The sequence below is a fragment of the Balaenoptera borealis genome, assembly GCF_965194805.1.
Source record: "Balaenoptera borealis genome assembly, chromosome: 1".
In the NCBI taxonomy this organism is placed as follows: domain Eukaryota; kingdom Metazoa; phylum Chordata; class Mammalia; order Artiodactyla; family Balaenopteridae; genus Balaenoptera; species Balaenoptera borealis.
Genome location: NC_138860.1, coordinates 161,048,436 through 161,061,651, shown reverse-complemented (window position 1 = coordinate 161,061,651; position 13,216 = coordinate 161,048,436). Strand labels below are relative to the sequence as shown.

The 13,216-nt window shown below is 55.9% G+C and overlaps 1 protein-coding gene across 9 annotated transcripts in view; it reads left to right on the top strand.

Annotated features, from left to right (window-relative positions):
- KCNQ4 (potassium voltage-gated channel subfamily Q member 4) overlaps positions 1 to 13,216 on the top strand; it is a 57,324-nt gene that overhangs the window by 41,634 nt on the left and 2,474 nt on the right. For 5 of the 9 annotated variants that reach the window (XR_014243375.1, XM_082387862.1, XM_082387866.1 and 2 more), the window contains 4 exons: positions 6,189 to 6,409; positions 8,131 to 8,230; positions 10,382 to 10,513; positions 12,804 to 12,933. Coding sequence is in view for 8 of the 9 variants with exons in the window: in XM_082387862.1 (XP_082243988.1) it covers positions 6,189 to 6,409; positions 8,131 to 8,230; positions 10,382 to 10,513; positions 12,804 to 12,933 (583 nt within the window). In the remaining variant the exon portion in view is untranslated. Of the gene's footprint in view, positions 1 to 1,829; positions 1,887 to 6,188; positions 6,410 to 8,130; positions 8,231 to 10,381; positions 10,514 to 12,803; positions 12,934 to 13,216 lie in introns of all 9 variants that reach the window. The other 4 variants (XM_082387863.1, XM_082387865.1, XM_082387868.1 and 1 more) reach the window with 2 other exon arrangements.

The window sequence follows — 13,216 nt, the reverse complement described above, 5'->3', positions numbered from 1 at the left end:
CTCAACCAATGACTAATGCTCTTGTCTTGTGCAAGCCTTGTCCACAGCTTTGCTAATCCCAGAGGGTCCTCCTGGGATTCTCCCACAATGCCTTTCTTCCTTACAGAGGGACATTTTGCCGTCCCAACAGTCTCTTTCCCCTTGACCTGCCTCTCCTGGAGCTTTTGCATCTTGAAAGAAGAACAAAGAAAGAACAATGCTTACCCTCATGTAAATGTTCATAAATAGTGGAATTTCAGGCATATTTGGATAAGGGAGGCCCACTAACTCACAATATGGGAAAGCGGCTTCTCCTGTAGAGGTGTAGCTTTGAGGTCAAGGATTCAATCCCCCCACCGTCACAATCACCCCCTGTTGCCTACCCATCTCTTTGTTTTGTCTCATCTTTACATATCATCCCTGAATCAGCCAGGTGGACATCTGGGCCTTGAGCCTCAGGTGTGATTCTGAGTCCCAGGCCCAGAACAAGGGAGGGGAGAAGAGGTGAGCCACTCGGGGATCAGAAGGAGGTGCAGTGAAAGCCTCTGCTGCCTGGTGCTGTGTGTCCTTGAGAAAGTCATCAGGCCACTCTGAGCCTCTGGGTTTCTGGGCTAAAAGGGCCTGGGGAACAGGGAGGAGGGGGTTCTGGTGCAGAGGATGCTGGGAGCAGAATTCCTTTTCCGGTCTCAGTGAGGGCACTTCTGGCCAGGGGCTGAACAGGAAGTGGGTAGAGAAGGAGAGCCCCTCCAGGTCTCTGTGGGGAGGGGAAGCATGATTGGCCAGGGTAGGCTGGGAGTTCACTGGAAGAGGGTCCACGGTGCAGCCCCACTTGTATTCTTTGTCACTATCTGAATGTCCTACAGTGTTATCCCCACACCCACCCAACCACAGCTGACAGGTGGAAACTCAGAAGTTTTGGCATTTGAGCACCATGGCCCACGGCCTGAGCCGTAGCTTCAGTTCGCTCTGGTCTCACTCTGCCTGAGTGGGAAGACACTGAAAATGGACATTATCCTGGACTCCAGCACCGGTACCACCCCCCGCAGCTGCTCTGGGTCTCTGGCCCCCCAAGGCCTAGGAACAGATGACTGCCGAGAGCTCGGCCATCACTAACTCCCAGCCTGTGTCTATCTGCCCTGCAGTGTCTGTGTGGCTGGGGCTTATGGTGCTGGTGGTGGAATGTCCCTTCTTCCCAGGGACACTGGGGGCTGAGCTGGGACTTCTAGGAGATCAGGCACCAACCTCAGGCCAAATGGCCATATCCTTAATCTTGGCTCTCTGGGCCCTGTGGGGTGGGTGCCCAAGACAGGACCACCCCCCCCAAACACACACACACACACACACACACACACACACACACATCCCTGGTTGGCCACACCTTTAGTGGTGCTTGTGGGTGGATCCAGGCTGAGCACGTTCCCAGGGGCACAAGGAGCAGGACTTCCTGAGGGGTGGCATTGCCAGGGCCAGGACCTCTCTCTGTGGGTTTTGTGCTGAGGTGCTAAGACAGTGGTTCTCAAAGCATGGCCCACTGACTTCCTGCATCGGCATCCCATGGGACATTTGTTCAAAATGCCGGGATACCGGACCTCTCCCCACGCCCACGGAATGAGCATCTCTGGAGAAGAGGCACAGAATTCTGCATATTTAACGTGCTCCCCATGAGATCCTTGTGCAAAGCTGGAGAACCTCTGCATTCTGGGCATGTGGGCTGGAGGATGATTTGAGCTGGGGGGTCCTTCTCTCCCACCAGCCACAGGAGGCCAGCCCCATCCTGGCAGCTCCCCATGCTCTGCCCACCTGCCTCCTTCCCACTAACCTCTGTTTGTGTCTTGTTCTCAACTTTCCAGCCAGATGTTTAGTAATAAACGGAGTTTCTTTCGGATCCACGCCAGCTGGAGACCGAGGTACCCCCTCGCCTGCTCCTCCAGTTCCCGCTCCTCCTTGCCCCACCCAGTTCTGGGGCTGGAGAGGGGGACAGGATGGGCCAAAGACAAGGTGCATGTGCCTGCCGCCTGCCATCTGCCTTGGGGCCCTGACGAGCCCCTCGCCTTCCTGGGGATGCCTCTGCCAGGTCTGGTGCCCAGTCTGCCAGGTCTGGTGCCCAGTCTGCCAGGTCTGGTGCCCAGTCTGCCAGGAGGGACACCTACAGGAGCCTTGGGATGAGTTCTGGCTCTGCCGCTGACCCCCACTGCGTGATCTTGGCCAAATTGCTTCCCTTCTCTGGACCTCAGTTTCCCATCTATGGAATGGGCAGATTGAACTAGAGGCTCTCTGAGGGTCCTTCCCACTCTGACTTTTGCCAGGCCTTTAGCTTCCTGGCTCCCCACTGCCCACCTAGATCCCAGCAGATGCCTGAAGGAGCTGGGACTGGCACCTCCTTCGCTAACTCCAGAGCCCAGTTCTCTAGCTGCCTCATTTAGCCACTACATCCCTTGGTACCTGCCCTGTGCCAGGCCCTGCACTAGGAACACAATGATGAATAAAACATTGTGCCTAGAGAGTTGCAACGAGTAACTGCTATTCGGCGTGATGAGCACGGCTAAAGGCAGAAGCAGAGGGCCTGTGGAGCTTGGGTCAGGCATTTCACCCGGAGAAGGCCCCCAAAGGAGTGGGTGTGAGGGAGGGCCTTCCAGGCCAAGGAAGCGGCACGCACCAAGGGGAGAGGGTGAGAGAGAGCGCGGCTTTGGCAAAGAACAGGCAGCCCAGTGTGGAGGTCAGGAGCTGAGGCTGGGTCACGAAGAACCCAAGGGCCCCCATGTGAGCTTTATCCTGTTGGCACTGCCTGGCAGCTTGGGCTTACAGAGTCCTGGGTTTCCCAAAGTGCCTCAGGAGCCTTGAGGATCAGGGGGCCCATGAGGAGGAGATGGGTGACGGAGCTCCTGGCTGCTCTATCAAGAAGCAGTGTTTCTTAGAAACACGGGTTCTGGATCTGAGCCTGGCTAGGGGACCTCGGGCATAAGCCCTCTGTGCCTCCGTTTCCTCCCATGTAAAATGCGGACGATCGTAGGGTCTGCTTCCGTTCAAACTGTACCTGGCTCAGAGGAAGTGCTATATAAATGTCGGCCTCGTGCACTTTGGTATGTTATGATATGAGCTTGGAAACCATGGCTGTAGGACACGGGCACATGCTGGAGGATAAAGCCGAGGAGTCTCTGGGCCAGATCTGCCCCTTTGCAAGATTCCTTGGGCTGTGTGGGTGTGGTGGGCACGAAGGGCGAGGCCAGGGTGGAGAGGCCAGCCACGCGCCGTTTCCCAGTCCTGAAGAGAGGGGCTGTATGCAGCACCAGAAGGGGTAGGCTGCCTCCCCCCACGCCCCCACCGCCGAGCTTGGCCTTCAGCAGGCAGATGGGGTCCTTCAAGAAATCCCTGTGGGAGTGAGCACAAGGGTTGGGTCCAGCAGAGCAGTCAGAGGGCAGCCAGTGCCCCGAGCTTACCCTCTCGCACAGGGAAGCCCCAGTCAAGCCCACACATCTGTGCCCCAGACACCAACAGACGCTGCAATCAGTTTCTCACTGGCACCATTGATGTTTTGAGTCAGAAAATTCTTTATTGTTGGGGGCTGTCACATGCATTGTTCAGCATGTTTAGCTGCGTTCCTGGCCTCTACCTAGATGCTAGGAACACCCCCCAGAGTGACAACCAAAAATGTCTCCAGCCAAATGTCCCCTGGTGAGCAAAACAGCCCCCACCTGAGTATCATTGCCCAAGACCCTATCCTGGAGGCTTGTCCCAGAGAAAGAACATAGTCTCTGCAGTCACAGAAAACTGGGTTCCAGGCCTCGTTCCATCCAGAGGAGCTCTACGACCTGGAAGCCGAGTCACCCCCTTCCGTATCTGTAAAATAGGGGTGGTAACTCTGGAGCCTGCCACCTGAAGTGGCTGAGAGCTGAAAAGGCTCAGGCAGTCAGACTGGACCTTGTGTGTTCTGAGGAGCCGGGGAGGGAAGGAGCTCTTTCGATGTCCACTGTGTGCCAGGTTTCTTTCCATTTTCTTTGAGCTTTTAGGCTCCAAAGAGGCTGACATGAGCCATTTTCTGGGCGCTGCCCAAGGAGCTGGAATCCAGGGCCGCCCCTGGGAAAACAGTGCCTTCTTACCTTGAAGAGGAGCCCAGGGTCTCTGGCTGGCTGGAAAGTTACAGAACCCCACAAACCACGCTGGAAGCTCCTTCAACCATCACAGAATCAGAGCTGGAGAGGGACCTTTCAAGACCTCTAGGGCAAGCCCCCACCCCCTTCCTTTATCAGTCCTGCTGAGTGCAAACTCAGTCTTGCTCGCACACTTCTCGTGACAGGGAGGTCACCCCCTTCCCCCAGAACACCATTGGAGCATTCTGACACTTGGCTGAGTGTCAGGGCCTTCTCCACCCCCCTCTCTTCCTCTGCCCCTTGGAAGAGTGGAGGACAGAAGGAGGGGCTGCACGGATGGGGTTGGGGGTGCTTGCCAGCATGAGGAGAGCCTGAAGGAACAGCTCTGCGGAGGAAAGTTTGGGAGAGCCATCCTCAAACTTTGGTTGGAATCTTTGGGATGTGCTGAGGGGATCCTGGGCCAGCAAACAGCATGCTGGATTGCAGGGGCCGCTCTGTCCTTCTCTTCTGATATCTTCAGGGCCCCCATCCTTGACCTGTAACCTCTCCCCTCTGGGCAGAGGTTCCTACCCCTAAGGATGGCCCTACATCCCAGTTGCCTTCCTGAAGGCACCTGCTGAAGGTGCCCCTGGTTTCGAGGTCTCCCTCACCTCAGCACCTCGGCTCTATACTCTGTCCCCCATGCCCTGGGCATGGAGGACCATGGCTCCCACTCTGCCCTGAAACCAGAATCTGTCCTCTCCTCAACCCTGGATCTGAAAGTTCCAGAGACTAGGTGACACAGTGTCCTCCCCCAGCCCCGGCCCCATCTCAGAATTCCTCCCAGACTGGCTGGTGCTCTCCTGAGCCAGGGCCCTGGACATTTGGGGTGGAAGGGCCCCAAACGTGTCTGAAGGGGGCCCTTCAAGTGGCAAGCCACAGCAGGGAGGCAGTGGTGACACCACAGGCCATGGGGTGGGGATGTTTGCATAGGTCCTATTCAGACAGCGACAACGTGGTCCTTGAACCTCTTGGACACAGAGTTACTCTACCAGGTATTGGTTAAGCAGGGCCTGTCGCGGGGAATCTGAGGCCTCCCCTCACCTGTCTTCCTCTAAGATTTGGGGAATGGGTGAGGAGTTTGGGTGTGGGAAGGGAAGTCTGAGTACACACACAGATACGCACACGTGTGTTCACACATACACAGACATGTAGATGCTGTTGAACTGCAGACTCAGGAGGCTGGGGGGGGTCACATGAGCAGGACGTCCGTCTGGGTGGGCAGAGCTCAGGCAGGGGAGACCACAGAACAGGTTATAGACCTTCACTGGGAGGAGGGGCACCAGGCATGGTCTGGGCATACTTGTGGGCCCATGCTGGGCCAAGAACCCCAGCAGGCCAGTGCACTGCACACCCCCAGCGGCACCATTCTCACTGAAGTCTGAGTGATGGAGACTTTGGAATTTTGCAGTGCACTGCCTGTACAACTGTACCAGGTCCTAAAGCCCTGACCTGACCAGTGTGGGGTCAGATAGCTCCAGTGGTGGACAAAGGAGGAAAATATAAATTGACACATGTATACACATGCTGACGTAGGTACACACACTGGCACCTGTGGGCATGCAAGCACACACCCTACACATGCACATGCCCTCAACTCCACACAGCCCGCCCCTGTGTACAGGGAGGAGCTGGGGGCCTAACTTAGTGTGCATGGCCAGGTGAGCTTCTCCATCCCTCAGCAGCCTGTCTGTCCTCAAAGGGGTCACCACCTCCACCCACCCACCTGCCTGGGCCAGGCCCAGCTCCCCCGTCCCCCTGTCTGTCTCTAACTCCCTTCTTGGGTTTCTGTCACTCTTTCCACTCTGACATCTGTCTCCTGTGCACCCCTTATCTGTCTGGGCAACAAGGGGTGGGAGGTGGGAGTGGGGAGGGGAGTTGTTCAGACTGACCCTGGATCAGCTTCTCATAGGAGTCAGGGCCCCCCTCACCACACCCTTGTCCCATCCCAGGAAGTCTCCCCTTGGTGGAGAATCAGCCCCAGTAGCTGCCCCCAAGCCCTAAGTCAGCACTGTCCCCACTCTCACCGGCCCCCAGCTCCTGCTAACTCGGCTCTCTCCCCCACCCGACCTGCTGTGCCAGCAGCCGGATGGGTATCAAAGACCGCATCCGCATGGGCAGCTCCCAGCGGCGGACAGGCCCCTCCAAGCAGCACCTAGCACCTCCACCGATGCCCACTTCCCCGAGCAGCGAGCAGGTTGGGGAGGCCAGCAGCCCCACCAAGGTGCAGAAGAGCTGGAGCTTCAACGACCGCACACGCTTCCGGGCCTCCCTGAGACTCAAACCCCGCGCCTCCACTGAGGGTGAGCCCCTGCGGGTCTGGGGCCAGGACCTGCTGAGGGTGGCAGGGCGGACACAGAGTCTGGGCTGGGGGTGGAAATACTTGGTTCTAGCCCCAGCTTTGTAGCAGATTGACTATCTTTGGGCACCAGTCTTCCGGTCTGTAAAATGGGCATCATAATACCTGCTTTGCTGATGCTCCAGACAGTTTGAGAATCAGAGGAGAATGTAGAGGTGGCATTTGGTAGTAGTTAGGAGCACAGGCTTTGGAGCCAGTCTGCCTGGGTTTGAATCCTGGCTTTGTCACTTATCTTGGGCAGGTAACTTAATCTCCCTGGGCCTCATTTTCCACATCTATAAAATGGGAACAAGAAGCATATCTACTTCATAGGATTGTTGTGAGGATTAAATGAGATTATCCACAGTAGGTGAACGGAAGAGTTCTGGAATATAGTAAGTGCTCAACAAAAGCTAGAAGTATTATAAACATGCTCTGGAAGGAGCAGGAAGCCATCCTTGCTGAACTGAGCCCTGACTGTGTACAGCCCCATGCTGGATTATCTTGTTTACTTCTCTCAACAACCCTGGGAAGTAGGGTCTGTCTCTATCCCCATTTTATGGATGTGGAGACTGAGCTCTCTCAGCTAGTGAGTGGTAGAGCTGGCATCCTCAACCACGTCTGTCCAGCTCCATGGCCCACACTCCCCACCCTGGCCCTCTTCGCCAGCCCAGCCTGGGGATGTGAGGCTGCGAACCTGGTGGGGTTGCTTTTAACTGGTTAGAGAGGTCACTTTTTTGAGTTCGAGCTCCATGACCTAGGTAGGGTACTGCCCCTTTCTGTGCCTCGGTGTCTTCTTCTGGAATACAAGAGGGTTGGACCAAGTCCCCTGGAAGACTTCTCCCAGCTTTGACCTGCTTCAGGGCCCTGGGTGGGAAAAGGAGTTGGGGGGGTAGACAAGGATGGAGGTTGGGGACGGGAACCTCGGAGGGAGGGGACCCAGCCATGCTGCCTCTGTCCGTGCTGTATCAGCCCCCAACATGCTGCTGGCTGACCACGCGGGCAGCCCTTTCCTGGAAAGTTACAGAACCCCACAAACCAGTCTTTGGGAGGTGCTGAAGTCTGGGCATGGCTGGTGCCCGGGGCCTCCTCTTGCCTGCCAAGAAGCTGCCTGGCCTCCTGCCCCTCCTGCCCCTGTGAGGCCAGGATAGCATTACCTGTCTGTGCAGTGCAGGGCACCAGCCTCGGAGAAGCTGTTTCTCTCATGGGGGCGGGAGGGAGAATGACTTGGTTTAGGGACCTCGTCAGTAGCAGAGCTGGGGGTGGGAGCCAGCCCCTTGATTGGCTCCAGGCTGAAGGATGAGGCTGTGTGCGCCAATTGTGTGCAGAGGCCTCGAGCCCCTTGTCTTTGGGGCTCACCGGCCTGCGTGCTGGGACAGGTGGGACTTCCTCTAGGGCTGTGTGCGCTTTACCCCGGGCCAGACCACATGTGCCCTAAAGCAGCTCCTGCTCACCAGCCACCAGGCAGATGTTTACACGGGGCAGATGGGCATGCAGCAAACGGAGGTTTTCACTCTGGGTAGGACAGCCAGGGGGGCAGGAACCTGGTCTGCTTTGTGCCCCCAGGAAGGTTCTGGGCCCTTCCTGAGGCTCTGTCTCCCTCTCCGTACCTCTAAGGGTGGTGGTAGGGGTTGGGCATGGCCGCTTCTGCTGCCACCACCTGTCCCCCTGCCCCCGACTTTTCAGAGGGCCCCTCGGAGGAAGTGGCAGAGGAGAAGACCTACCAGTGTGAACTCACAGTGGACGACGTCATGCCCGCTGTGAAGACGGTCATCCGCTCTGTCAGGTGAGGCTGAGGCTGGAGGCGGGCCGCCCACTGCTGCTCCCCATCTGGGGCCTGCTCTCATGGCCAGGCCTGGCCTAGCTCCCAGCACGCCAGCTGCTGCCTGCCTGGTACCCTCAGTGGAAGACGGGCGGGGTGGAGAGGTGGCATATGGCTCCCAGCAGGCTTTGTGCAGACACATCGTGTCTGGACGGCTGGCCGGGTGGGGCGGTGGGCACCGCTGCCCGTCGTGGTCCCTCTGCTCACACCTGCGGCGTCCTCTCTGCTTCTCTCCCCTTCTCTCTTACTTCATGTCAGGCTCTCTTCTCTTTATTTCTCTCTGCCTAGCTGGTATCGGCATCTGCCTGTTTCTCCCTGGGTCTCCGTCTTACATGCAGTTTTGCTCCATCTCTGTGTCTCAGTCTCATCCTCCTCTTGCCTCTGTGACTCAGACTTACTGTCTCTCCTTGGGTGTCTTGACCTCTGCCTGTCTGTTTCCCCCAGGACTTCCTCCAGAGCAGTGTTTTTCAAACCACAGGTCACAACAGTTTGAAATCAACTTAGTGAAATCAACTTAGGGGGCCATGGTCAACATTAAAAAAAAAAGAATAGAAAGTATCTGAGTGCATCCCTCATAGTAAGAATAAAAATGTTTATGAAACTTCTATTTCAGTTGTGTGTGCGCGCGTGTGTGTGTGTGTATACTAGCTTCTGTAAACTGTATTTCTTATGGTGGGTCTTGGTCAAAAAGTTTGAAGGCCCCTGCCCTACTGGCTTTACTGGCTGTCTCCCTCAACAATTCAGAGGGGGCCAGAGTCTCCTGAGCCCTTTAGCCGTACAGCCAGGGATCTGGCCCCAGCCTCCTTGGAATGGAGTTCTGGCCTAGTCTCTGTCTCCACCCTGCCGCTCCAGCTTCACCTCTAGGCCTTCTAGACTCACGCCCTCTCCTCCCTGCCTCATGCACCTGCCTGGACACCCTCCTCCCAGAGAGTCTGAGGCCTCTCCCCACCCGCTTTTTACACATCCTGTCTCTCCCCTCCAAGTGCCCAGCTTCTGAAACACAACGCCTGAGCTGCCCCCTGGCTCAGGTCAGCTCTCCTTGGCGCCTCACACCCAGCATATCCCAATCCTGTTCCTCCTCCCATGTCCCCATGTCAGGCAGTGGCACCGCCATCCACCCTGTGCCCAAGCCATGGGGTCGTGCTGGACTCAGACTCAGAAGCCTTTCAGTCCTCTCTCCTGCACAGCTCAGAGCTGTCCTGTGTCTCCACCCCACTGCCCTCTCCCAGCTCTTCCCCTGCAGTGGGTCTTCCCACCCGGGACTCTGCCGGTCCGGGGCATCCTCCACACAGGCGTGCAGAGGATGGTTATGCTGAAGCAGAGGAAGCCACACGGCCGTCCCCACTGCCCCGACCTCCCAGTGCCCAGTCGCTGCCGGGCATTCAGAGCTCTTCAGGGTAACCCCCCACCCCAGCCCCGCAACACATACACACACACCTCCCCTGCCTCCCATGGATTAACCCTTTTCCTTCACATCCTGTTCCAGCTACTCTGAACTGACTCTCACTCACACATCTCCTTGCCTGTCTGTGTCCAGAAAGCCTCCCTTCATTCCCCTCCTCTTGCCCTGGGACTGCAAAGTATCACTCTTAAGACTTGTCCCCTGACCTCCCCACCCAAGCTCTCCCTTCTCATGGTCCCCAGTCCTCTTTCTCCATTCCTTGACATGACCCTTGTCACCCCATAATTGTCTGTGTCCTCTCCGTCTCCCACCCCAGACCAGTGTTCCTGAGGCCAGGGATTGGATCTGATGCCCTTTTGGGTGCCCAGGGTCCAGCACAGCAGTGCTAACAGGCATATGCAAAAATGTCTTCCCCTAAGCTGTCATCAGCAGCAGTGTTCACAGATGCCTACCTTGTGTCCCACCCAGCAGAGAGAAACCAGGCCCAGTCCCTGCCCTCCCAGGTGACCGCAGATACAGGCACATTAAAGAATACCAAACAAACTTAGGGGGCCGGGGCAGAAGCGCGGTGGGTAGGTAGGCAGGCTGGACACCCGGCAGTGGCTGTTTGCGGTGGCCCAAGCAGGAGCTGCCCTCGTGCTGGACAAGGTAGCAAAGGACGGAGAGGGGGCTGGAAAAGAATCCCTATCCTCTGAGACCCCCTCCCCCGACAGGATCCTGAAGTTCCTGGTAGCCAAAAGGAAATTCAAGGAGACGCTACGACCATACGACGTGAAGGACGTCATCGAGCAGTACTCCGCAGGGCACCTGGACATGCTGGGCCGGATCAAGAGTCTGCAGGCCCGGTGGGTGAGCCGGCCCCCGACGGGGGAGGGGGGCAGGGCGGCTGCGGCACCAACCCCCGCACGAGGTCCGCTGGAGCCCATCTGCCGGTGCCCGAACGGAGCCCCGAGCGCCCCCTAGGGGCCTCTGCGGGAGCTGGAGTTTCTGGCCTGCAGCGCGCTGCAGCCAGAGCCCGCACCTGTTATTGAACCTGAAGAAACGCCAAGCCGCAGGTCCTCCCTGCGAACCCTACTGACCTGCTTGTCTCAGGAACGTCTTTAGATGACTATTTTCTCGTCCTGAAGTAACAGGCTTAAGATAATCAGTGACCTCCCATCTCCTAAGGGAATAGGCAAATTGTCCTCAATACTGCTCACCTCTTGCCTCTGGAATCCTCCAGCACCTCTTCTCTCCACCCAGCGTATAGGAAGATTCTCACACCAAGACCCCAATCACCTACAACTCGTCCTTTTCCTCTTGTGGCTTGCATTCTCACTGCCCATTCATTTGTTCTCTCAAGAAATAGTTATTGGGCATTTATTTGTTACTTACCAGACAGTGGGGATATGGTAGAAAGCAAATGGCTCCTGCCCTCATGGAGCTTTCATGCCAGTGGAAGGAGAACAGATGATAGTAAGTGAAACTAGAATATGTCAATTGATGATAAAGGCTAAGGAGAAAAATAAGGGTTAGGGTGTTGGGATTTGTGATTTTTAAATAGGCGAGAAGGTGACATTTGAGAAAAAAAAAATTGAAGGTGAGGCAAACAGTCCCATGGTTGTTGTTTAAATAAAGAGTTTCCAGAGGGAACAGCAAGTGTAAAGGGTTTGAGATGGGCAGGTGCCTGGGATGATGATTTAGGAACAGCAAGCAGGCCAGTGCGCCTGTCCTGGCATGAGGGAAGCAGGAGATGAGGTTAGAAGGCTAATGGCACTTAGACTATATAAAGCCCTGTAGGCCACTGCAAAGATGTTGGCATTCATCAGAGTAAGATGCAAGCATTGGAGGTCCTTGAGCAAAGGACTGATGAAATCTGAGGTATATTTTAAAAGGATCACCCTGGATGCTGTGTTGAGAATGGCCTATAAGGGGCTAGGGTGGAAGTAGGGAGACCATTGAGGAAGCTACTTCAGACATCCAGGCAAGAGATGATGGGGACTTGGACCAGGTGGCAGCAGTTGAGGTGGGGAGAAATGGTCATATTCTCGATATATTTTGAAGGTAGAGCTGACAGCGTTTTTGGACGGGGTGTAAGAGAATAAAAGAGAGAGAGGGAGAGAATCAAGGATAAAGCCAAGGTTTTGGCTTGAGCAAGAGGAAAAAAGTTGCTGTTTATTGACATGGGGGAAGTCAATGAGTGGAGCAAGTTTTGATCAGGAAAGTTGGGACATGTTGGGTTTGTGATGCCCATCAGACATCTAAATGGAGTGTTGATCTGGCAGAGGAGTGTGGAGTTTGGAGGAGAGGTATAGGCTGGAGATATAGATTTGGTGTCAACAGTGTATAGAGGAATTGAAAATCTGGAACTGAAGACATCAGTTAGCGAGTGAGAGTAAATAGAAAAAAAGAAGTCTCAGGAATGAGCCTTGGGTCCTGCAATGTTTAGAGGTTGTGGAGATAAAGGAGGAACCAGCAAAGGAGACTGAGAAGGAGCGGTGAGTGAGGTAGGAGGAGAACTGGGCGAGGCTGATGTTTGGGAGTCCAGATGAAGAACATGCAGGAAGAAGGGGTGATCAGATGTGCCGAGCACTGCTAACAGGTCAAGTATAATGAGAATCAAATTTAACAACGTGGAGGTCATTTGGGAACTTGACAACAGTAGTTTTGGTGAAATGGATGAAATGAAATGGATGAATGAAAGCCTGATTGGGGAGGTTTTGGAGAGGAAGGAAGGAGAGAAATTGAAGATAGAGGATAGAGCTAACACTTTCAATAATTTTGCTATAAAGAGGAGTAGAAAAATAACGTGCATCCAGCTCCAGCCTTGTCCCCCTTATAACTCACATTCCTACTTTCGTCTCTCCCTCTACCCAGTCCACCGTTGCCCGCCTGTGCTCCCGTCAGGCAGCTGTTTTACTTGTCATGCTTGCGTGTGGTGCCTTTGCTCGCCTGGTTGGAAAACCCTCAAAGCAGCGGCCGGGTACCTCCGTTTAACTCGGCCTCCATTTGGCAGATCAAACCGGCCCCTCCCTCAGATTGCCTGCTCCCACCGTGCAGGATGTCTCTCTCCCCTTTCTGCAGGCAAACTCGAATTCTTGTAGGAGAGAGTTGTGGCGAGTGCCTGGGCCCTTTGACAGTTCCCTTTCCCCACAGGGTGGACCAGATTGTCGGCCGGGGCCCCGGGGACCGGAAGGCCCGGGAGAAGGGCGACAAAGGGCCCTCCGACACGGAGGCGGTGGATGAAATCAGTATGATGGGACGCGTGGTCAAGGTGGAGAAGCAGGTGAGTGTCGGAGGGAGTTTCGCTGGTGTGGTGGAGCTAGTCGTCGACCAAGAAGCTCTGGAATGCCCCCGGGTCAAGCCCAAGGGGAGGGTGCGTTTCTCAGAGCAGCCCGGAGCACCCGCGGGGCAGGCATCCACTGCCCGACCGACCCCGCCCTACAGATAAGCCCCGCCTCCCAGGAGGCCCGCCCACTCCTGCTAAATGACCCCGATAAACCCACCCCCTCCGGCCAAGCCCCGCCCTACGTTGCTAGCGTCTCAGATAAGCCCGTCGAAGTCCCACC